The sequence below is a fragment of the Hylobates moloch genome, unplaced genomic scaffold, assembly GCF_009828535.3.
Source record: "Hylobates moloch isolate HMO894 unplaced genomic scaffold, HMol_V3 SCAFFOLD_1, whole genome shotgun sequence".
NCBI classification, from domain to species: Eukaryota; Metazoa; Chordata; class Mammalia; order Primates; family Hylobatidae; genus Hylobates; species Hylobates moloch.
The window spans coordinates 28,481,721-28,509,011 of NW_026652276.1; the positions used below are offsets into that span (position 1 = coordinate 28,481,721).

Here is a 27,291-nt window from a genome sequence, read left to right on the forward strand (position 1 = left end):
GAATACAGAGCATAAGGGGTGTAGAAGCAAAGGACACAATAGAACTAGAACAAACAGGGTTAGAGCTACATAGGGAAGAGCCAAATGTGCCTTAAGGGCTTGAAAAATAAAGTTTTTAAAGCAGAAATAAGATATTGGATCTTTATTTTAGAAAGACTACTATGATGGCAGTAGGGAGGATAAATTCAAGTTGGAGGAGTGACTGGAGGCAGACTATAGGAAGCCTAAGTGACAGATGATGGTCTTTGACAGACGTGAATGACTGAACAACTCATTTTGGACATAAAATACACAGGCTTAAGTGATGAATTGCATGTGATAAATAAGTGGTAAAGACGATGTTAAAAAATTCACAGGTCATCTTAGGTGACCATATGGATGATAATAACATTAAATAAAATGGGAGAAAGTTGGTGAGCATGGAGAGGAGGAAAATGACGAAAAAGGAGAGCTGGTATTGAGACCTGCTAAATTTGAGATGCTCACAAGATATGCAAGTTGAAACGTCCTATTTCATGAGGTACTCTGAATTAATAGTCATTGCAGCTTGGGATAATGTCAAGAGTTTAAAAATTGAAATCAGAGCATCAATATTGTTTTATATGTTCGGTGTACAAATCTAATAAAAGTTTTATTACTTTCTATTAGACTATAAAATCACTTTTAATATGAAAAATTTAATTATATAAACCAATATGACAATATCATTCTTTAGTCATGGCCCTGTAAGAAATTGCCAAAATTGGTTTAAAATTTAGATCTATGACAGAAGCACTGATGTTTACAACCCATTCATCATAAAAAAATAAATAAGTTGCCGGGCGCGGTGGCTCACGCTTGTAATCCCAGCACTTTGGGAGGCCGAGGCGGGCGGATCACGAGGTCAGGAGATCGAGACCACAGTGAAACCCCGTCTCTACTAAAAATACAAAAAATTAGCCGGGCGTGGTGGCGGGCGCCTGTAGTCCCAGCTACTCGGAGAGGCTGAGGCAGGAGAATGGCGTGAACCCCGGAGGCGGAGCTTGCAGTGAGCCGAGATTGCGCCACTGCACTCCAGCCTGGGCGACAGAGCGAGACTCCATCTCAAAAAAATAAATAAATAAATAAATAAATAAATAAATAAATAAATAAGTCAATTATGGGATACCATTCCACATGCATTGACTTTAACATGGACTAAAGACATTGGTTTCACCTCAACTTGCCAAGACATTGGCAAGTGGCAATTACTACTGCTATTACTTGATGGGTGCTTCACCTAAATCAAAACTACTGATTGCTCATACTACACCATGTCTTGCCACCTTTAATTATTTAAACAGAATAATGAGTACATGTGTGAATATAATATAGTTTGAAATACTAAATAAACTTTCAAAGAGAACAAGAGATATATTGGTACTTGTTCTAAACCATCTTCTCTGACATTCCGCATTACAAAGATTAACCTTTGCTTTGAACTTGCATTTCTTTTTCTATTACACAGTATGTAGTAGGCAATACCAGTATGTAGCTAAGGAGGAAGCTGGAGTGAGAGATGCTTTCTATATGTATTGGAATATTCTTAATGTATTGTCAGTCCATAGAAATAGACCTGCCTTACCATAATAATATATTCCAGAAAAAGTTTTATGTAAAAATGGAATGTCTTAATTTTTCAAAAACTGAAACTATGTCCTAAGGCAGAAAAGCATAGTTTCATTTCTTACCAACCATAGTTAAAGTGTGGGATTTTTATGTATTGTTGGCACTACACATAATTGCTATATATAATTATAGTATGTCCAACAATGCCTTCTTGTAGGTCACTGTGGTTGTTACTATAGATCTAGATAATTAAAAGAGAATGAAAAATGTTTATAGTCCCAGAAGGGCAACTGTCGGTCTATCACTGAGTCTATGAAACACTGGAATTGAAAATGCTCTGTGCATCATCTGTGACCAATGATAAGGCCTTTCCATAATTTTAGCTGTGAGTTGACCATAAAAAAAACAAGGTAGAACACCTTCTGGAAGATGATAGCTGCTCAGGTTTTAAAACCCAATGTCTAAACAAACTTACTTTAAAGTTGAAGACAAACACATGCAATGGCTCTAAAGACAATCTGAAATAAATTGAAAATCTAATCTACTAATTAGATAATGTATTTATTCATAGAGCACACCCCAAAAAGATAAATAGCTCATTAAAATGAATGTTTACATTTGCTGCATATCGTACACCTTTCTTCTTAAAATTTAATGGCATAAATATTATTATTTAATAGAAGATAGCTGAATACCTTAGTACTTTGATAATAAACTATAAAACTAGCAGATTGTATCTTTATATTATAGAAAATATTTTAAATTATTCTGTAAAATACTTATAAGTAATGATCACGTGTTTTAATTGTATGTAATTATCACCTTCCTAAGGGGAATTTTCTTGAAGCTTAATGGAGTAAAAGTTTTTCTCTTAGAAATGCAAAATTTAAATATAGACTTTGCTCTAACATATTGCTTGCTTGTTTTGATGGGATGTAAACATAAAAATTACAATATAATTTAAGCTTATTATAAATATCCATTGGAAAATATAAATATAATTATTTTCAAGATATTTAATTTCAAAACTCACATTTTAAAATATAACTAATACTCTCGAAAACATATAATTTAATTAATATAGTTTATATATGGATATATATAATTAAGTACTATATTATTAATTATTATATAAGCTACATTATTAGTTAATATTATATTTTAATTATTTAATAATAATTATTTAATAATCAATTGATAATAATTAATAATTAATTAATAATAAATATATATTAATATATGAACTATATTAAATTATATGTTTTCCAAAAGTTACATTTCTATAATGCCCATATTTTCACAGTAAAAGCTACTTAGTAACTTTATTTCTGGTGTCTGTTTCAATTAAAATACATGGAATAATACTGACATGAACCTGTTCCCTAGGCAGCATACACAGTTGTGAACTTTGTTCACAGCACAGTCCAAGGTGTCCTATGTATATCTAAGTTCACTTAGAAGTTTAATTACCGTCAATCGTTTAACATGTCAAACCTGTCCAAACCTGTTCCTCCCTTAGTCTTCCCCATATAAATTAATGGTCATTCTATTCTTCCTGTTCTCAGGCCAAAAACCTTAGAATCATTCTTAAATTCTTTCTTTCACTCCACAACCAGCCCAACAGAAAATCTTGTCGACTCTCCTATCAAAAAAATAATGAAAATCTGACTACTCATTACCCTCTATATCACTGTCAACTTACTCCAGGAAATCTTATAATTTTCTTGGATTACTGAAATAGTTGCTAACTAGTCTACCAGCTTCTATTCTTAACCCCTATAACAGCATAATTTCCTCACAGCACTTACAGGCACCTTGTTTTTATGTATGTAAAATTGTGTAATTCTTCTGTTCAAAATCCTCTAATACCTTCCTAACATTCTCAGATTAAAATACAAAGTCCTCTTTACTATGCTTTATAAGGCCCTACATGAGAGCCTCTTTGATCCCCAAGTATATAACTTTATATTCCCCCTCCTATTCTCCAAGCTCACTTATTCTGTCCATGCTGGACCCCCTGCTGTTCCCACAGTATTTTGGATATGCTCCCACCTCAAGGGCATTGCATTTGCTGTTCTCTCTGACTCTAATTTTCTTCCTAGTGCTCCACATGTCTCACTTCATCACCTGCTTCAGGTTTCCCTTACATATCACTTTCTCAAAAAAATCCTGGCCACTCTCTTTAAAACTGAATTCATCCTACACTCAGTTTCCCTCTGTCTCACTTTATGTTTTTCTACAGCATTTATGGCCATCAAATACAGTATATGTTCACTATAGGATTATTAACTGTTCCCTCAATCAGTGTAATCTCCCTCAGAACAGATTTCTGTCTAGTTAGTTAGCTGCCCAGAGTAGTGCCTGATACGTGTTCAATAACATTTTTTTGTGTGAATGAGTGAATGTGAAAATCTCTTCAATCTTTTTATTTTTAAAATTCATTTATCATATGTGGCCTAACATCTAATTTCACAAAGAGATAGCACCTTAGTCTGGAAAATTAAAGCTTGATAAAGTTTGGGGAACTCCACAACCAACAAATGTTTCAAGGAACCATGCTTCTTCTATCACATGGCTTAGAACTTTCAAAGTGAACAGTGAATCCCACTGGAAATCTTAGGGGTTAGGTCTTGAAGTGATATGCACCACCTTTGGTCATCTTTAGGCACATGGCCAAATTCCCAAGTTCAATTCCAAACTGAAGATATAATCTCCCACTGGGCTCCGAGAAGAGGAAACTGGATTGGTGAGCATCTACCCATCTGTGCCACACATAAACTAGGAAAACACTGCATGCCTACTGAGAACCACGAATGAAATAAAGTAGAATGAAAGGACTGAAAGTGACTAAGGGAGTGAGGAGTAAAATATTAGGTACATTTTTCAGGCACTGCCTCTCTGAAGAGGTAACATTTGAGCTAAGAGAGGTTAGAATGAGCTAGACATGTAAAAATTGGAGAAGTAATACTGGGAGTCTGTGGAGAAGGTAGTGGAAAGACCTTGGAGTAGGAGTAAGTGTGGCATATTTGCAGAATAGTGAGAGGACTGGTGACATTGAGGAGATAGGGCAAGGGAGAGTGGGAGAGCATGCAACCAAGGAGGTAGGCAAGAGTCTCATCTTGCAAAGGCCACACAGTAAGAAGTTTGGGTTTTATTTTTTCAACAAGGGGAAGACATCATTGCATTTAAAGCAGGAAATCTGATTATCTGATTTACATTTTAAAAATATGTTTGGCTATTGTGACATGAGTGAATTATTGTGGGGTAAGACAGGGTAAATTAGGAGGCTTTTGCAAGAGTATGAGAAATGACCATAGTAATACAGATAGAAAGAAGTGGGAAAAAATTTAATATATTCTGGAGGAAAGGCCTATCAGACTTTCTGGTAGATTTAATGGTGGGAATTGCAGGGTGAGGGAATGAGGAATTAAAATGACTCCTAGGCTTTTAGCTTGAGTAAGTTCACACAGATTTGGTATGTTTGCAAAAATGAGGGAGATAAGGAGAAGATTAGGTCTTTTGGGGGAAAACCAAAGTTATTTTTTGGACAGATGAAAATTTGGAGAAACCTATTAGATATTCAAGCTCAGGAGAGACATCATGGTAGAGACACCACCATATGGAAAGTACTTAAAGCCAGAGAATGGAAGAGGCCACCTGCAAATGAGAGTGAAAGATGAAGCTATAAAGTTGAGTCTAGATGAAGCTATAAAGTTGATAGGGCCAAACTATCAACCAGAAATCTGGCCAGAGAGGAGCAGCTCACTGAAAATGCTGAGAAGGATATGAGCCTGGGGGTTAGCAGGAAAACTAGGATCATGCAAATAATAGGAGTCAGGAGAGGAAAAGCAGGAGTGGTCAGAGGTGAAGAAAACAAGAATGAGTGAGTGACGACTGGTGGTGGACACGGGGAGTGGCTAATGACTGGCAAGAGCAGTTTCAGGAGAGGAAGGGAAGAGAACCCAATGGCAGGGAAGAATGGCAAGGACAAGTGGAGGCTGTTAATTCAGTCCGCACTTTGGTCAGCCTCCTTAGAGACAATGAGCAGGATATGAGGAAACAGCATAGGTTTGATGGGGAGTTCCCTGGATAAGAAAAAAAAAAAAATTTTAACAACTTGGCCACAATGGTGAAACCCTGTCTCTTCTAAAAATACAAAAATTAGTCAGATGTCGTGGTGGGCGCCTGTGGTCCCAGCTACTCAGGAGCTGAGGCAGGAGAATCCCTTGAACCTGGGAATCGGAGTCTGCAGTGAGCCAAGATCACACCACTGTGCTCCAGCCTGGGCAAGAGAGCAAGACTCAATCTCAGAAAACAAAACAAACAAACAAACAACTAGTGGCAGTCACTGGAAGACATGTTCTAGGCTGAGGAGAAGCATCGTGTAAGAGTAGAAGAAAGACATCTACCTAAATCAGAGCTTAAAAACTCTCTTAACTAATTTAATTTAAAATCTTTCTGGTTCTTTGACTTATGAAACCATACTCTATGAAAATGCAAACTAGTAAGACATCAATGATTTTTAAATTACCTGGATTTTAATATGCATTTATTTTATTATGACCTTGTTAGAAAAACATTATAAAAACACATTTTGATAAATCTGTTTTTCCAGAGGGAAAAAAACATAATTATTCTGCACTTAAACATAATCTAACTACTTATTTTAATATTTAAGTTTATAGCAATTATCCTAGGTCGTGCTTGTCACGCATTTTGCCCAAATCATAGGTCATATAGTTGTGTATTACTGGCAAAATTGTATGCCCAACTATAAAAGAGAGATTATTTTTTTCATTTTGTTTATTTAAAATAATGCATGACTTATTCACCATTTTGTAGTTTGCCTTTGGGTTAACCAGATCTGACACAAATTCTTTCTTTGTGATTCCCAAGGTGTCTGAGTCTCGTATAGGTATGTGAAAAAGAAGGAGAAAGGAGAGAGAGAGAGAAAAATAATAACTGCCTTATAGAAATACAAAGGTCAGACATAGTGTGTGTATACAGCAGCTGAATCCTGGCACTTACAGAGGCTTAGCAAAGCATTATTATTGATATTATTTCCATTGTCATTGTCATTACTCTTACTGCTATATTTTTGAAGTTAAGAAACCTATACACCATAGCTGAAGAACTTTCCTTCCACTGATGGCAAATGACAAACGAAAATAAATTTTAAAAATACATAGTCCCCAAGCACACACAAAAAAAACTTTCTTTTTTCCTTAAAAAAGTATATAATTGGGTCAATAAACACTGTATTGTAGACTTACTAAGTACTAAGATTCTGTATGTGTATGTCTGTAGAAGGGGTGGTATCTGTTTTTTTTTTTTTTTTTTTTGAGACAGAGTCTAGCTCTGTCACCTAGGCTGGAGGGCAGTGGCGCGATCTCGGCTCACTGCAAGCTCCGCCTTCTGGGTTCACACCATTCTCCTGCCTCAGCCTCCCGAGTAGCTGGGACTACAGGTGCCTGCCACCATGCCCAGCTAATTTTTTGTATTTTTAGTAGACAGGGTTTCACCGTGTTACCCAGGATGGTCTCAATCTCCTGACCTAGTGATCTGCCCACCTCAGTCTCCCAAAGTGCTGGGATTACAGGTGTGAGCCACCACACCCAGCCACTGGTTTTAAAATTAAGAACATAGATTATGAAACTATTTGAGAAACACTAACAATTTTAAACTGAGTTTTATATTATGCCTAGTTAAGGATTGGTAGCATAGAATGAGGGTATAGAGAAAGAAGTAGCAGAATTAACTACTACTTTTGCCATGTGTTTGGGAGAGTGACAAACACACATAGCAAAAAACAGAAATAGTAGTATAAGGAAGCAGAAAATGAGATCAGTTGGAATGAAGTAGACAGGCAAAAAGTGTCCCAAGTAAGTAAGTTGTCCCAAAGTCACAACTTAATCTTCCACTGAGGTATGTTACTCTAAGAGCCTAGTGATTATTTTTCTTTTACCGATTTATTTTTCTACTAATAAACAAACTAATAATGTGACAGCCTTCCCTCCTAATAGGCTAACTAGTGAAGATTGTTACAAAAACATTATTCCTTGAGTTGCAGTAGTAGTAATCAGGACAGCTGTCTTTCCAAAGGCTGGAAATAAATTAAGCTGAAATCCATATTTTGCCTTTGACTAAGAGCTAAATGTTTCCCTCTGTTTCTTCTCCATATTTTCATTTAATAGAAGCTTTTCCCTTAACCTCCACTTAATTGCTGTATTGACCAACACGTTCCATTATCTCCACAAAACATACAAGCTGCACTCACTGAACCTCAACTGCTCAGAGCTCTCCAATCACACACAAGTAGTCCCGCATCAGCCAAGGTTCATGATTGTAAAGAGTCACAAGAGTTTGGTCCTAAACCTGTTTATAAGCCAGTTGTGTTTGTTATTGTAGTATAAACATTAGTTATGGTGATGAAATATGGGAAGGATAAACAGAATTGCTGTCAATGAAAATTAAATTAATGTTACAAAAAGGTGGGGCGATCATCTGAAGTTGTTTGAAGTTCTTATTTTAGATAAAAGAAATGACAAATTGAAATTGTAGAAGATGCATTATTGGCATGGCTTAGGTAAGAAATATTGTGTAGAATTCCAATCAATAGACATTTAAGAAAAAGTCATGACCTTACATCAAAAGACTAGCATATGAATGTACAGGCACTTGTTTTACGTTGAAATAGAACACTAAGATATAAATGTATCATTTTTATGGTTCCCTTTACTAACAGACCTTTTCAATTCATTCACCTACTGCTTTTGGTCACGACAGAAGTATTCATATGTGCTATGTTCTCATGACATATACCATAGACAATATTCTTGCCACGAGGAAATAATCAAACAAATGGGGTTTAGGAAGTAGACTGCACGTGCCATATGGTCATCAAGAGCAGAGGAAGCTTTGCAAATGAAAAAAAAAATACTCACTATAGGTAAAATATGTGTATTAAAGAGTGGTTAATGTCTCTTCTGAGTCATTAGTCCCTCTTAAGTATAATAGGAGCAATTATAAAACAAATGCCATATATTTTTGTACAAGTCTTAGATTTCTTGAAGAACAATTACATAAATTTTGGACTCTATGACCAAATGCAAGAAAATAATGTTACTTATATAAACTAAACTATAATTAAAATGATGTATCCATGATTATCAACAAAAGCTGGCCACTTAATGAAATGTAAATGTACCATGGAATTATAAAGTTTATACATGCATATTTTCTACAGAATTTTTTTAATTTTGAATAAAAATACTCTTCATTTTATAAGATTTAAAATAAATGTTTATGAATATAAATATGCAGATTCATAAAACAATTTGTTTCAATAAATGTTGAGTAATACTAAGTCTCATCTTTAAACCTATGTAATTATAGTTCACAAAATTACAATCCTCATAACAAACAAGTAAAAAGAACTTATTAATGGGGAAAAAGTACATTGGTAAATTGGTAAAATTGGTAAGTAAAATAAACAAATGAAATGCATAGTTGCTGAGATCCCATCTTTAAAATAATCCTAGAAACTTCTCTAAAAACGATTTGTGCATTTTTACTCCAACCTCTATAATAAAATACACAATAGTGCACTTAGTCTGTACTGCCACCAAGTGCTTAAACCAATTACTTTTAAGATTCTTACAGCTGCTATAAGCAGATTCACTGCTATGAGTAGCAATTTTGAAAGGCTAAAAGCAAAACATTTCAACCATGAATGGCTGTAAGAGCATAAAATTTTGACATGAAAATAAAATCTCAAAAGTATTAATAAAACATCAAAAATCCTACCAGCTCACTGGAAGTTCATGGAGTCTAAAAATGTTTTTCAGCTTGTAGTCAAATTTTGCTGGAGAAAGATTTTCTTTAGAAACATTCAGGTTTGGATTTGGTTGCATATCTATGGGAAATTCTGAATCCTAGAGAAAAAAATTAAACAAGAGCTCTGCGTTAAATATCAAAATCACTGCACATGTTGATATTCTGATTTAATATTTAAATTACAACATAAACATTATAATTATATTTGCCCAGAATTTACATGAAGTCCTTCATTTCCAATTTTAGTTTTGAGAAAATACTAAAAAAGAGAAAATTTTAAATAAGGCACATATCAATTTATATAACCAATTTCAATTCTAAGCCTCATGTTACATGTTAAAAATTACTTGAAAATACTCCCTATTTGAATTTCAATGAAGCACAATATAGCATTGTCATATATTATTGGTTAATTGTCTTTTTTTAAATAAGCTTTCCAGGCCCAACAGTAATGTCAGCAGTCGAAAGTCTATAATTCTTATGCCCCTTTTGTCCCCTATAAATGGCTGGCTAAAAACACTTCCATTGGGTAACAAAGTTAACATTTGCTAATTGATTGATTATGATTTTCTTTTTAAATCTAAGAACACAGGACTAATTTAAAAACACTTACTGAAAGTAAACCATTTCTATTAATCCTGTCAAATCACATATATTAGAATCCACATCTGTCATTTCTTGGTCACCTCCCTCTCCACCAAGCAAACTATAGCTACAGATCAAAGAGCATTTTCAGTCCATGAGAAAGTTGTCCTTCCTCAGTGGAAAAAAGACATCCTACAAATAAGCACTCAACACATAATGAAGGATAGATTAATTGCTCAACTGTACTCAAAAAAAGAAGTTATGAATCCCCTTACAGCTAATTCTTTAAAATTGCTCTGAGAGAAGGCTCATATCATGAATTTTTGCACCCATTTACTTATTCAAAAATTATTTATTCAACCTACTCATCTGACAAAGGGCTAATATCCACAATCTACAATGAACTCAAACAAATTTACAAGAAAAAAACAAACAACTCCATCAAAAAGTGGGCGAAGGACATGAACAGACACTTCTCAAAAGAAGACATTTATGCAGCCAAAAAACACATGAAGAAATGCTCATCATCACTGGCCATCAGAGAAATGCAAATCAAAACCACAATGAGATACCATCTCACACCAGTTAGAATGGCCATCATTAAAAAGTCAGGAAACAACAGGTGCTGGAGAGGATGTGGAGAAATAAGAACACTTTTACACTGTTGGTGGGACTCTAAACTAGTTCAATCATTGTGGAAGTCAGTGTGGCGATTCCTTGGAGATCTAGAACTAGAAATACCATTTGACCCAGCCATCCCATTACTGGGTATATACCCAAAGGATTATAAATCATGCTGCTATAAAGACACATGCACATGTATGTTTATTGTGGCACTATTCACAATAGCAAAGACTTGGAACCAACCCAAATGTCCAACAACAATAGACTGGATTAAGAAAATGTGGCACATATACACCATGGAATACTATGCAGCCATAAAAAATGATGAGTTCATGTCCTTTGTAGGGACATAGATGGAACTGGAAACCATCATTCACAGCAAACTATCGCAAGGACAAAAAAACAAACACCACATGTTCTCACTCATAGGTGGGAATTGAAGAATGAGAACACATGGACACAGGAAGGGGAGCATCACACACCAGGGCCTGTTGTGGGGTGGAGAGAGGGGGGAGGGATAGCATTAGGAGATATACCTAATATTAAATGACGAGTTAATGGGTGCAGCACACCAACATGGCACATGTATACATATGTAACAAACCTGCACGTTGTGCACATGTACCCTAAAACTTAAAGTATAATAATAATAAAATTTAAAAAAATTATTTATCTCAAACATTATTTTAGGCATGAAAAATGTTTTTCTTTCGTATTTTTTTTTTTTGTTTTTGAAACGGAGTCTCGCTTTGTTGCCCAGGATGGATTGCAGTGGCGGGATCTTGGCTCACTGCAACCTCTGCCCTTCCAGATTCAGGCGATTCCCGTGCCTCAGCCTCCCGCGTAGCTGGGACTACAGGTGCGTGCCACCACACCCAGCTAATTTTTTGCATTTTTAGTAGACGGGTTTCACCATATTGGCCAGGCTGGTCTCAAACTCCCGACCTCAGGTGATCCACCCACCTTGCCCTCCCAAAGTGGTGGGATTACAGGCATGAGCACCGCCTCTGGCCTGAAATAATATATTTCTAATTAACAAAGTAGTACATATTCATATAGAAATTTTGTGCGTTTCATAATACTACAAAAACTTAAAAGCTAGCTTAGTCTCACCACTCAGATATAATTACTATTAACACTGTGGTTTAATTACTTAATTTTTTTCCATCTTTCTCTCTCAATTTTTACAAAATTGGAACTATGCTCTATTATCTTCTCTCGGTTTTCATTTATCATTGCTGCACTTTCACATCATTTAGTCTGTTTTGAAGGAATGATGAATGCCACATTTTACTTATTCAGTGATTTTTGTCTCTCTTACAGTTATCAATGTTATGAACAGAGTTTTTGGTCTATAAATCTGCACTTCACTAAGTACTTCCTTAAAGCATAGTACTAGAAGTATAAATAATTCAAATAGAAGAAAATATTTGAGAAAAACATGATACCTTTTCACAGACTGCTTTTTAGAAAAGCTGTACCAATTATACTGCTGCCAGTCATGTAGTACTGTGTGCAATTCACCATGTCTTTGCTAATGGCATATACACACACATGTGCATACACACATGTACTTAAAACAATCCATTCTTTCAATAGTTATTTCCTTTGAGTAATATTTATTATTGAGTGTCAATTTTATGACAGGCACCAGTTTCAGTTCTTATATCACTAAACAAAATAGACAAAATTCTCTCCCTTATGGAGCTTACATTCTAAAAGAAGTGACACCTAGGACAATATAAATAATGAACATATATACTATATTATATCTATAAAATAAAAAGCCTATGGAAAAAATTATTGCCAATTCATATATAATTAAGTTAAACATTTTTATATTTGTTATTTCTTTGCTTTACTTCATTTTTTCTGAATTGCATATTTATGCTGATTGCCTATTTTTCTATTGTTTTGCTGGTATTTTATTTTAATGATGATGCTTGGGCTGGAAATAGGGGAAGGGTAAATTACTATGTTAGAAAATATAGCAAGATGGATCCAAATCCAGTCTTATATAGTTGTTTGAACTGCATGAAAATATCTGAACCCATAAAGACAGCAATTTTTATAAGCATTGTTAAACTAATAATCATAGAAAGAGCTATTTAATAAGACCTAATCAACTAGGTCCTGCTGCCTACTTAGTAGAGCTAATAAAATAGTAAAATATAATGATAACTGAACAACTATTTAAAAAAGTATTTACATCAAGAGCAGCAAAACCCTAGTAAAAACAATCTAATCTAAGCATAGATTCACTTGCAGAGGTAAACATTAGATTTCTTATATCACCCAGCCTATATGCTGAAATATTTCAGGAGACAATGGCCAATAAATGGGTAGGCAGGATCAGTGAGGTAAATGTGAGATACATAAATGAGGACAATGTGTACAGGATAGAAGAGGTAAAATATTAAATTTATTAATATTTTAATAAATTAAATAAATTATAAATTATTAAATTTATAAATATTTTAAATTATTAAATTTAAATTTATTAATATTATTAATTATAATTAATTATTATATAATAATTAAAATATTAATTATTTAAATTATTATTCCAAGCAAAAAAACCATAACCTTTTTTTGTATTGACAAGATACAATTGGAAGGCAAAGCTAAGCTCTCAGCAGTGTGCTTTAATAGTTCGCTGGTCTTAACTAAAAGGGCACACTGAACTCACTAGGCAGCTTTTTAAAAAAATACCAGTATCACTGAGTCACACCCCAAATAAATTAAATAATAATTTGAGAGTAAGGCTCTGGCACTCGTGTTTATTTTGAAGCTTTCTATGTGAAATAAAAGTCACGGTTAAAACGATGGCTTTCCTTAGCAACTCAGCTCCACCACATATGAGTGTGAACTTAGGCAAGCTATTTAACAAGCTTTCAAAATATATATATATATTTCTGTCTGTAAAATGCAACCCCAAACATACCTGTCTTAAACACTGCATGAAGATTGAGATAATCTCTGCAAAGCAGTCATCACGTTAGTCACCTAACATGTTCATTAAATTCTTATAAATAAATATTTATATTGCTGTTTTTATTATTTCTGCAACTAGTGGCACATTAATTTCAGCTGGATAGCAAATTCATCATGAATTGTTTCATACTCCACTTATTATGAAATAATTCTATATTAATCAAATTATAAGTTTAATATACTCCTGGGATATTGATTGAAGCAGACTTGATTTTGACATAATCTTACTGAATCCCAGTTTCATAACCAGTTAATGGCTGGCTACCTATATATGTCCCAGTACCAATAATAAAAGAAGTTATTGCTTTATGGGCCAGTTGGAATTAAATATAGTCTTACATTTAAAAAAATGGAAGATCTGTGCTTGGCCTCTTTTACTTAACATAATAACTTTCAGTTCCATCCATGTTGCAGCAAATGACAGGATTTCATTCTTTTTTATGGCCGAATAATATTCCATTGTATATATACCACATTTTCTTTTTTCACTCACCCATTCATGGGCACTTAGGTTGATTCCATATTTCAGCTATTATGAATAGTGCTGCAATAAACATGAGAATGCAGACATCTCTTCATTATATTAAGTGAAATACGCCAAGCACAGAAATACAAATATTGCATGTTCTCACTCATATGTGGAAGCTAAAAAAGAGGATCTAAGAAGATAGAGAATAGATTGGTGGTTACTGGAGGCCGAAAAGATCAGTGGAGAAGGAAGGATGACGAGAGGTTGAATAATGGGTACAAATACATAGTTTCACAGAAGAAATAAGACCTAGTGTTCTGTAGATCAGTAGGGTGACTCTAGTTTACAATAATCTATTGTATATTTCAAAATAGCTAGAAGAGAATAATTCAAATATTTATAACATAAAGAAAAGACAAACATTTAAGGTGATGGGTACCTCAATTATACTGACCTGAACTTTACAAATTATATGAGTTATCACATGTACCCTGAACATAATTAAAAATAATAAAATATTTTAAATTTCAAAGACCCAATGGGTACCTCTTTCTTAACTTGAGTAATACATCAGTTAGGCATCCCATGGGAAGCCAAGCTATCTACTGGGCCTCTTTCCCCATGAATCCCTTGGGTACCCAGGTTTCCCCCAGACCCTAGATCTGTGCCACTCAACAGAGGTCTGCTTCCCTATCTTGTTAATTGCTGTTCATTGAACTAACATTCACAGGAATTGCCCCAAACAATTTTTAAGTGGAAGTGAAAAATTATTCAATCAGGCGTTCTGTCAACATTTGAGTATCTACTCTATTTCAGGCACTATGTTAATTACTAGGTCACAAATATAAGTAGAATACATTGCCTCCACTCCAAGGATTCACAGTCCTGTGAAGGATACAGCATAAATGAAAAAAAAAAAAATACATCACTGAAAAAAGCTAGAGTAGAAATATGCAAAAGATAATAAGCAAATAAGCAATAAAACTGTTGGAAAAGAGGAGATGAAATTATCATTAATTACAGATATTATGATTACATTGATAGATGATTAGATAGATAAGCCAAAAGGAAAAAGAAACTAAAAGGACCATATTACTATGGCTGATTACATCTGACAAATTATAAAATTAGTAAGTTTCGCTAGTATGCAATGAATTAACAGAAGATATAAAAGAAAAATATTGTCTGGGTGCAGTGGCTCATGCCTGTAATCCTAACATTTTGGTAGGCCGAAGCAGGTGGATTGCTTGAGCTCAGGAGTTCGAGACCAGCCTGGGCAATGTGGTGAAACCCATCTCTACAAAAAATACAAAAATTAGCCAGGCATCGTGTCTCCCACCTGTACTCCCAGCTACTTGGGGGGCTGAGACAGAGGATCGCTTGAGCCCAGGAGGCAAAGGTTGCAGTGAGCCAGGATTGTGCCACTGCACTCCAGCCTGAATGGACAGAATGAGACACTGTCTCAAAAAAAAAAAAAAAAAAGAAAGAAAAGAAAAATATTCCACTAACTCTAACTCTAACAGCAATCACATAAAAATACCTACTAGAACACTAACAAGAAATGTGTTAAGCCTAAAGAAAGAAACTACACTTTATTCAGAGATATAAAGCAAGGTCTTATTAGTATAGATAGTCCATGGACTCAGAAAGTCTGCTGATAAACTTCTGAAGAAGTTCGATTTAAATATTCAATTCAAGTGAAAATATCAATGTGAATCTGGGAGCAAGCTTATCTCTTGCAGTACCTAGTGTTGCTTACACTGATCAATACTATTGGGAAATGATAATTAATCACTGGCCATTAAAATTAATTTTTAAAAATTAAAAGTTAAAAGATATTTTAAGATACATATTTTTAAAATAAACACCCTATTAAAACAGATTTTACATGGCTTTTCTTTCCTTGTCTTAATTTCCCATGTGGAGAGGAATTTACCAAAAAATGGAGATGTTTTGCTTAGACTTCTGTGCCCTCATTATTTCATTCATCACTCAAATGGCCCATTACCCGCTGACAACCTTCACACATCACTCCCTAGGAGTGACTGACAGCTGACATTATTAGCAAGACTTGATTGAGCTAATTGACATTCACAATCTAAGTCTGAAAATACAAATGGGTCAGGAAAAGTCTTTCTTACTCATATATTTATTCAATTACTTGACCTTTATGTTTGTTTTCATTTCTTGGGCTTTAGACTGTAGGAAGAAGGATTATATTTGCAAAATGATGTTTCCCAAATGTACTTAAATATTTTTAATTTAGTACTCCTCAAGTATCTAATTAGTCTTTAAAGTTTCTATTCTAGATGTTTATATAAAACAAAATAGTTTTAATGTATTTTAAATTTATCCCTGAAACTTTCTTAACTTTGACTCATGTAAGATAAGGCTGAAGCCATAAAACGAAAAAAAAAAAAAAGATGTACAACCATAAACATTCAGTTAGACACTTCACAGCGCCATTATTTTAACATTATATTTCTAGACTAAACTTCTTATTTGTGTCATAAACTAACAGAACAGAAATAAAAATCCACTTGATTTAAAAACATAGGAAATGATTAGATTTGTGATTTCTTAGTATGCACAGTATTTTGCATAGAAGCAGTTATTTTAAGAAACACTTTTAGAATACAATTAAAGGCTAACTCACAAAAATTGATATGCTTAGAAAATATTTAGCTTCTAAAGTAAGTGCATATTTTTACTATGTTGAATAATAATGACTATTACTTTAAAACAAACTCCCGTTAGTCAATTTCAACAGTTCTCCCAAAAGCAATCCTCTGACCAGGGCATCAACATTATCAGGGGACTTACTTGCAAAGCAAATTCTCAAACCCCTTCCCAAACTTACTAAATCAGAGTCTCTGTGAATGGGGCCCAAAAATCTGTTTTCAGTGAGCTTTCCAGGTGATTCTGAGGCTTGCTAAAGTTTGAGAATCCATCTGATCAACAAACCATCTTTCAAAATTTAGCAATCAGTTAAAAGATTTATAAAGCCTATCTGTAAGCATTACTATAATAGGTTCAATATATATATACCATGTAAATTTGTACAGGTGCTTTCATACACTGCTGGTAATAATGCAAACTTTCTAGAAAGAAATTTGGCAATATGTATCAATTATATTAAATAATGACCAAACACCTTCCATAAGTAAGTCCCGTTCTAAAAACGTACTCTGAGAAAATATTCAGACCAATTCGCTAAGATCTACATACAAAGTTTTCTATGCATCATTATTTATTATAGTGAAGGGCTAGAAACACCTAAATTTCAAATAAAGGGTGTTTAATTGGATTGAACCATAGAATGTCATGCATCCAGATGATGAAACATTATTTAGTTATTAATAATAATATTCATGAAGAATACGGACATAGGAACGTGTCCACTTAATATAAATGATATATGTGTATTTACACATATATATGTGCAACTAAAATAAAGTGTGTCCAAATATTAATAGTAACTAACTTCATATCCTTTTTATATTATATTTTGTATTCATTCATTTCTGCATATTCAAATTTTTCTATAAGGAATTAATATACTTTTAACACAGAAAATCATGGAATTAAATATGTATATAATCTATAAATATCATATTTAAAAGAATATAAGCAAATTAACTTAATGGCTTATCTATTTAATATTCTATTTCCTCTAGCATAAATGGGCTTTGCCACCTTATTAACAGTCTGGTTCCTGGACACATAATTCTACACTCTAATCAGAACCGTGATTCACAAAGCCTTTTTCTCATCTATTACCAGACTCTGTGTCAGGGAGTAATCAGATATTTCAAATTGCATGTTCGACTGATGGTTTATAATTACCTAAGAAGAACATAATTATACCTAAACCTAAATCTCAGTTTATTAGTTAATAAAAATGAACATACAAATTAGAAGAATATTATACCATTTGATTTTATAAACCTCCTCCTTCCTACTAAGTAAGAAAATGCTTATAATCTGACTACTGTCAAAACCCAGCACATGGCACTGATTTTTGCTGCTGACATTTCCTTAAACTGAGACAAATTCAGCATCGGGATGTTTAGTAGTTTTAGAGTTATTTACAAATGTCAGTTCTGTGCCTTCTTGTATCTAGGTGTGGCCATGTGATATACCTGATGAAAGAAATGTGAGCAAAAGCAACATGAGAGCAAGCCTGAAGTGCCAGCATGTGTTTGGCCACCCATTTGTGCCCTTCATCTGATAATATGAAAGTATGGGGCAGGCACCATCCAGCCTGTGCTCCTCAGTGATTATGATGCGTGAAGCTCCCTTGCACAATGTAGTGCAAGAGAGATATGTTTTGCTGTTTTAATCCACTGAGATATTTGAGTTGGGTTTTTGTGCAGACACCAAAATTTCAAGTTTTAGATAAGATTACACATACCGAGAAAAAGTTTAGGGAAATCTCATTTTCTCTTCTCATTACCAAATCAAGATACACTATTACTGTCTGTAATTCTCAATTATAGTATGTATTTCAGTGATGTTCTGATGCTTCCTTCATTTACAAAAATTACTGCAATGGCAACCTTAATAAACCTGTGTCATAAAGCAAAGAATGAAGTCTATGACCTTCTCTTGCACAGACCTTTTCTGAGAAATGGGAATAATGATCCAATTCATTTGTGTTCCTTTTAATAAAATTTCCCTTTGAGGAATGCAAGAAATATCCTGTTCACTATGCACAGTGCCAGAGGGCAGCCAGCGGGCATAGTTCCTATTACTGGCACAAAGAGGACATACCTGGGTTACCTATCCCTCTATTTCTTTGGAAGCCATCCTGGTTGCTCCCATAATCCCCAGGAGCTTAAACAGTGGCTAAACAAAATTGAAGCAGGATTCAGGAGGTCAGGGGGCACTTACATAGTATCTAGTTATTGCTTATGAGTAGCTACTAAAATACAGGTGTTTATTTTGCTGATGGTTTTAAGTCAAGTCAGTTCACAGTTGTGATAAATGGTTATAACAACTTTTAAAACCTTATTAAAAACAAAAAATGTAAGCAATTAATTGAGAGATGACAAAAGTCAATGAATTGGACATTTATCAATAAAAACATATTCTATTGAGGTTTAGAAAGTAAGGCAGTTTCTCTACTAGCAGTTTACTTTGAAAGTGAATGGAGACTTTCTAAACTTTTATTAATTCCTCTTACCTAACAGCATGTAAGCTAAAATTGATAGAAGTGGAAATTTCAATGACTTTTAGATTATATCTCTCTCAATATAATTTTTATTTAAAATAAACAATTCTGTAATTTCTACAAAACAGAGACCAAGAATAAGCCTTATAAAGGTTAAATTTGCCTGAAGATGTATCTGACCAACTAGAAATTGCTGAATTGAATGGCTTGTCATGTTGCGTTCACTGCCTGATATATTCTTTAGTTGGCAGGCTTCCAAAATGAAGAATAAGCATGCATTTTTGTAATTGAAATTGCAATACAGCTCAGCTATCTTATCCTGACTTTAATGCTAACAGGTTAATAATTACAATTTAATAAAAATTATTTCTAAGTTATTCAATTTTTCTTTTTGGTAAGCTTGTTATGTAATAATAAAAACATCTGAAAGGGTCAGTTATATGTTATATATAAAATAATCCTAGACAGTAAATTATAACTTTTGTTTAACACTATGATAATCACATAAAAGTGTTGCAAACCTAAAAATATTCAAAGGGAGAGTGTACAAAATAGAGACAGGTAGCCGAAAGCATATGGAGTTTCAGAAAAGTGTGTGCCATATGATGACACAAGTGATCACTTCTGTCAATACTGGGTGCTGAAGTAGTGCTAGACAATGCTTTACACAAAAGTCAATTAAGATCTTTTTGTTTGTGTGTGTGTGTGTGTGTGTGTGTTTACTAGTGTATTTCAGGCAATTGGAATAATGCTTGATAAATTAGGACTATCAAATATTTGTTTGAAAATGGTGACCTTGTTTCTAACAGATTTACTAAATTAAGAATTCATAGATTCACCTATTTCAGGTATGATATTACTCTGAGTAAATGTCAAAGATTTTCTGATTAGTTTTGTGGATAGAAAGTATGGATAATATTGACATCTCTTCTCTGCTTTAACCTGCTTCCATTCCTCAAAGGCAAGGCAAAACTTTGCTGTAGCAAGGCTAACTTACTTGCATTATTGGCTAAGGGGATATGCCTAATAGTACCGTCCCAACCAGTTCTTTAGTTGGCAGGCTTCCAAAATGAAGAATAAGCATGCATTTTTGTAATTATGCATGCTTCCATACTTCTTATCTTTGAATTTTAAGTAAAGTTGCAGTTATGACTATTTAGAGCAGAGGTCAGACATTCAAAAGCCAGGCATCAGAAAAATAATTCAAATGAATGAATTAGGTGGACATATGAAGAGATACATTCTACATGTTTAACACATAGATCACCTCGACATGGAAACATGCTGTCCCCCTTGTTTCAATAAACATATAACTTTCTTGATCTTTCTTTAGCCCATGTTACCCCCTTTTGATACAGATATGAGTACTAGACATAGTTTTCCTCTTTACTGTAGAAAAAAGAATAAATATGAAGATAAATGCCAGTGCAGATAAGGCTCAGCACTGGGAAGACAAGTGTGGTGGTGATGGCTGTAGAGGACTGAGGAATGCATGCATGTCTTGCCTAAAGCACCTGTTGCCTCTCAGTTCCAACAAATGGTTGGGGATGTAGGAATGTAAGCCCAATGTTAACAGATAGTGCTTTTTTTTCAAAAGGAGCCATATATTTGGGGTTTTCGTTGAGTCATTCAACAAATATTTATTGATAGTCCTAATTTATCAAGCATTATTCCAATTGCCTGAAATACACTAGTAAACACACACACACACACACACACACACAAACAAAAAGATCTCAATCCTCATGTGCTTATAATATATTGAGGAGACAGAAAATAAATAATAAACATATACAAGTATATCACATAAAATGTTAGATTAAAAATGCAGTAGAAAGAAAGAAAAAGCAGTGTAAGAGAGACGGGAAGTACATGGGGAGAATTTTGTGGGGCATGATGTATGAAATTATACATGCGGCAATCTGGCGAGGCCTCATAGAGAAGGTGACATTCGATTAAAGACTAAGACAGTGATAGAGTTGACCATGATGATATTTAGAAGAAGAACATTCCTGGCATAGGAAAAAGCCAGTTCAAAGTCCAGAATTTAAGAGTAAATGTGGCATTTTACAAAAAAAAAGGAGGCCCGTGTGGCTGGAGAAGAAAAAAGAGAAAAGAATATATGTTTAGGTGAACTAGGATAAATTTTGAATGCTGACAGTAAATTTTTATTTAATTATTTAACCCTGAGAAATGTCAACATTGGGAGGACCAAACAAAATGCATCTATGGACTGCCAATTTTCTATCCTTATCCTTGATTTATAACTCATTAAATGTATTAAAAATCCTTGGTAAGATTATTTAAGACTATTGGTTAAATTGAAGATTCCTAAGAGTATTCAGAAGATGATGGATAAGAATAATTAAGTGAAGCCTTCTTGATTTAAGCTTCCCCCTCCCACCACTCACAGAGTAGGAATATGGCAGAATCTTCCAGAACAGTCACATAGTGTTTTTTTGTTGTTGTTGTTGTTGTTGTTGTTTTTTTTGAGACGGAGTCTCGCCCTGTCGCCCAGGCTGGAGTGCAGTGGTGCAATTTCGGCTCACTGTAAGCTCCGCCTGCCGGGTTCATGCCATTCTCCTGCCTCAGCCTCTCCGAGTAGCTGGGACTACAGGCATCCGCCACCAAGCCCAGCTAACTTTTTTTGTATTTTTAGTAGAGATGGGGTTTCACTGTGGTCTCGATCTCCTGACCTCGTGATCCACCCGCTTTGGCCTCCCAAAGTGCTGGGATTACAAGCGTGAGCCACCGCGCCCGGCCAGTTTTTATTAATTCATTCAGAAAAATGTATTAACGTGCAAATGGCAGGCTAAATGCCTGGGATATGGAACTATGAAAGGCATTCCCTGATATCAAAGTACCTAAAGATAAACTGTTGCTAGTCATTCACCATCCTCGAGAGTAGAGAAGAGGGGTAATTTTGTAATAGTAGCTACCATCACATTCATGTTCACAGGCCACAAGAACAAGCTGTTCTTAAAAATCTTCCATTAGTACAAAAATGGTACTCATATTTATGACATTACAGAATTTACAAATCCCTTTCACATATACTGCTACAGTGATATAAACAGTGTTTTATTTTGCTAGCTAGACTTAAGATGACAAAACAGCTCAGGTGGTTTGCTTATTGAAGTCAGAGTAACTTGTCATAACCTCATGACAAAATTTAAATGTACCTGTTTAACATTCTTCTATCTTTATATGACTTCTGATATACAACCCTGTATTAGTCCATTCTCACACGCTATGAAGAGATACCTGAGATTGGGTAATTCATAAAGAAAAGAGCTTTAATTGACTCAGTTCCAGATCGCTGGGGAGACCTCAGGAAACTTACTATCATGGCAGAAGGAAAAGGAGAAATAGGCACCTTCTTCACAGGGCAACAGGCCAGAGTGAGTGCAAGAAAGGGAAATGCCAGACACTTTTAAAACCATCAGATCTTGTGAGACTCACTCACTATCACAAGCACAGCATGGGGGAAACCACTCCTATGATTCAATTATCTCCACCTCTTTTACCCTCAAAATGTGGAAATTATGGGGATTACAATTCAAGATGAGATTTTGGTGGGGCCACAGAAACTAACCATATCATTCTGCCCCTGGCCCCTCCCAAATCTCATGTTCTTGTATTTCAAAACCAATGATGCCTTCTCACAGTCCCCCAAAGTCTCAATTCATTTCAGCATTAACTCAAGAGTCCAAGTCCAAAGTCTCATCTGAGACAAGGCAAGTCCCTTCCACCTACGAGCCTGTAAAATCAAAATCAAGTTAATTATTTCCTAGGTACAATGGGGGTACAGACATTGAATAAATGCTCCCATTCCAAATGGGAGAAATGGTGAAAACAAAGGGACTACAGGCCCCATGCAAGTCTGATATCTAACAGGGCAGTCATTAAACCTTAAAGTTCCAAAATGATCTCCTTTGTCTCCATGTCTCACATCCAGGTCATGCTGATGCATGAGGTGGGCTCCCATGGCCTTGGGCAGCTCCACTCCTGTGGCTTTGCAGGGTATAGCTCCCTTCCCAGCTGCTTCCATAGCTTGGTGTTGAGTGTCTGTGGCTTTTTCAGGTGCCATGGTGCAAGCTGTCAGTGGATCTACCATTCTGAGGTCTGGAGGATGGTGGCCCTCTTCTCACAGCTTTATTAGGCAGTGGCCCATTGATAGATACAGGAGACAGACAAATCCATAGGTGGACAGGGATGGGTCCCTGGTGAAACTTGACCTTCAAGCCAAGGATAGCCTAAAGCCTGAAAACTGAGCTTCCAGTTCCAGATAGAGTCTAGGACCAGAGTGAAAACTGCCATCCCCATCTTATCTACTCTCTCTCAATTGATTTCTTCTGAATGATGCCTTTTAACCAAACAAATGACGCCTTTTTCGAGCCCACCCACGGACCAATCAGCATTCATTCCCCCATTCTAAGCCCATAAAAACCCCAGACTCAGCCTCACAGATGGCAACAAGCTTTTGGGTCCCCTCTTGCTTATGAGAGCTTTCTTTCCGTCGCTCAATAAAATTCTACTCTGCCTTACTCACTCTCCAGTGTCCACATACCTTATTCCTTTTGGTCACAGGACAAGAATGCAGAAATCTCTGAACTGCTTGAATGAAAGAGCCGTAACACTCCGGCTCACCAAGCTGTGGGCAGCAAGAGTAAAAGAGCTATAACACTCCCTTCCACTTCCTGAGCTAAGGGAGAGAAAATGCCACTGGGCCCCTCTCCCTCCTGCTCACTGAGCTAAGGGAGTGAAGAAGTCACTGGGTGCCACTCCTTCCCCGTCACCAAACTATGGGAGCAAAAATGTCACAACATTTCTGGGGGGGTTCATCCAGGATCAATTAAAGTTTGAGTAAGAGTGGACCTATGACTCTTTACTTTCATTCCAAGGCTTCTTGTCCTCAGATTTTTTACAAAAACAGATAGAACAATGGGCCTCTGTCAGCCAGTTAAGAGTGGACAGTGCAGCTGCTGGTCTATAAGATTCAGAGAACAGGCTTGCAGGGGAGGATTTTTTCAATCTCCCTTCACCCTCAGGTGTTGGGAATGTTCACTTTATTCCAATCCAGCTTCTCTTCCAGAATTCTAGCTGTCATGTGGGATCAGAATAAGGTCCTGGGGCAATTGAAGGTATCTGGCCAAGGCCACGCCTCGAGATTACTGGAAGACTCCTGGATTGGCTCCAATTCCCGACAGCCTGTTCAGGTGTTGCACCAAAATTTCTAGTCTTTCTTATCACATTTACTTTCTTTCAAGACTCTTGTGGCTGCTATCCCTTCTTTATATACAATGTTACAAGTGTTTTTGCAACCAAAAAGATAATATTAGTGGGTAGAATGAATACTTGGCTTAGTTTTCAGGAGTGTAATCCTGAACCATGTTTTTTCTGTCTATTCTTAGAAACAGGGGGATGTAAAAATTAAGAGATTTTTCTTTCTCCTGTTGAAGAAACCCATTAGCATAGTGCAAGAGACCACTTCCCCCAGGGACCTTCCCTCCTCTGCATTTAAGTTGTTTCTTTTCCCACCATGTCAGGAATCAACATACTCCTGAAAATACAAGGAGCTTTTCTACGTGAAGGATTGATTTTTTCCTTTTGGGAGACATCTTATTAGGGCAGGTCCACAATTCTCAGGATTCCTTTTCTTTCCTTTATTTGAGAAGGATCTATTTCCATAGCTTCACTTTACCATTACTCCAGTGTATTTTTCATGCTTCAGTTTGGAGCCCTAAAAAGAAAACTAGATCTGAGGAACCAGAGGAAGTCAACAACAGAAGGCTAGGACAGAGTGCAGGTAAGCATGACTATCACTGCCAACTAGTCCTTCCTGCTTCTTGGGGGAAGGTCATACTCACAACCATGGCATAAGCAGCAAGAGCCCATCCATCGTGCCAGTACCAGGTACTGAGATTTGAGGGATGCTTCAAATTCAAGATGAGCAAGGGAGAGACTAAGCATGCCTTTTCTCCCTTCTCTTTTTTCAGGTGGGTAACAAACTATCTGCAGCCTGCACTCCCCTCAAGTGTATCCTGAATCACTGGGACTCCTGTGACCCCTCAGGCTTTGAAGAAAAAACTTCTTATATTATTTTGCCCCCATTCTAAAAATCATTTTGGGCAGGTCCAAGCCTTGCTCATGCCCCTATATGAAATGCCTTGTGAATATAACCCATTAAGATACAGGTCTCCTGAACTCTACAGGACTTAAGACAAATTAAGGGGGATCTTGGCAGGTTTTCAGATGACCCAGACAGTTATATAGAGGCTTTCTAGAATTTAACCCAAGTATTTTAACTCTCCTGGAAGGATGTAATGTTACTTTGGAATCAAACCCTGACTACTGCTGAGAAGCAGACAGCCCTGAAAGTGGCAGAGAAGTTTGGGGATGAGCTTTGTAACTCATATAGTGCCAAGGAAGAGGAAGAGCTTTATACAATTGGAAAAACAGCAGTACCATTGGAGGACCCTAAATGGGACCCCAATGATGACATGTGTGATGGTTAATACTGAGTGTCAACTTCATTGAATTGAAGGAGGCAAACTATTAATCTTGGGTGTGTCTGTGAGGGTGTTGCCAAAGGAGATTAACATTTGAGTCAGTGGGCTGGGAAAATCAGACCCACTCTTAATCTGGGTGGGCACCAACTAATCAGCTGCCAGTATATCTCCTATTAGTTCTGTCCCTCTAGAGAACCCAGGCTAATACAGATTTTGGTACCAGGAGTGGTTCTAGAGGAACAGAATATTAAGGATAGAGTTCTTTCATTGGTTTTAGGGTTTCTGGAGTTGGCTGCTTAATATGATTAGACTCAAAAATGCTAAGGACTCTACTTCTAATAGTATGGAGAACACTGACAGTCCTTGGTGTGAACTGCTTATAGAGATACACAAAATAAATGCATTTGACACTTCTGATTCACCAAATGTGAGAGGCAACGAGTTAAGTGACTCTATATATAATACCTTTGACCATATCTGGGGAATGTAATAAAGCTGGTTGGTTGCTCCTAAGTTCAGTAGACAAAGTGATGAAAGAAAATGAGAAACTCAGGGATTCTATCTCCCAACTTCAGAAGCAGATACTGAGCCTCAAATCTGCTAAGATTTCCCTGAGAGACCTATCTCCTGTAGAGAACGAGCTGAAATTGTGGAAAAACAGACAGAAGCTCTTATCATGCGAGTGGCTAATCTGCAACAAAAAGTGCATGTGCAGCCTTTCCAGGTGTCTACCATTAAAGTGAGGGCATTGATCGGAAAAGAATGGGACCCTGCAACTTGGAATGGGAACATGTGGAAGGATGCTGATGAAGATGGGGACACGGAGTTTGTAAACTCTGATGAACCTTTTTTGCCAGAAGGAAAAGCATCCCCATGCCCAGTAGTGGCAACATCCCCTCCCCAACCCATGCTGCCATCAGCCTTTCCACCTTTGTCTGAGGAGATAAACCCTGCGCTGCCTGAAGCAACAGTGATGACTTCCCCTGAGGCCGTTGCCAGGAAAGATAATGTTGATTCTTCTCAGGAGCCACACCCAACACCCGTTTGCTTCTAGACCTATAACTAGACTAAAGTCCTGGTGGGCCCCAAGAGATGAGGTTGAGAGTGTGACCGCGAGGAGGTGTACTACACTCAAAAATAACTTCTTGACTTTTCTAATTTATATAAACAGAAATCTGGAGAACAGGCATGGGAATGGATATTAAGGGTGTGGGATAATGGTGGAAGAAATATAGAGTTGGATCAGGCTAAATTTATTGATCTGGGCCCACTAAGTAGGGACTCTGTATTTAATATTGCAGCTTGGGGAGTTAAAAAGGTTCTAGTAGTTTATTTGCTTGGGTAGCTGAAATATGGATTAAAAGATGGCCCACTGTGCCTGATCTCCCTTGGTTTAATATAGAGGAAAGGATCCAAAGGCTTAGGGAGATTGGGATGCTGGAGTGGATTAGTCACTTTAGACCTAATCATCCCAGCTGAGAGGGTCCAGAAGATATAACTTGACAAATGCC

The 27,291-nt window shown here is 36.0% G+C and overlaps 1 protein-coding gene across 6 annotated transcripts in view; it reads right to left on the reverse strand.

Annotated features, from left to right (window-relative positions):
• Window positions 1-27,291, reverse strand: part of SPAG16 (sperm associated antigen 16) — a 1,164,736-nt gene that overhangs the window by 934,861 nt on the left and 202,584 nt on the right. For all 6 annotated transcript variants that reach the window (XM_032754635.2, XM_058438740.1, XM_058438747.1 and 3 more), the window contains one exon: window positions 9,394-9,521. In XM_032754635.2, the coding sequence (XP_032610526.1) occupies window positions 9,394-9,521 (128 nt within the window). The remainder of the gene's footprint in view (window positions 1-9,393; window positions 9,522-27,291) is intronic.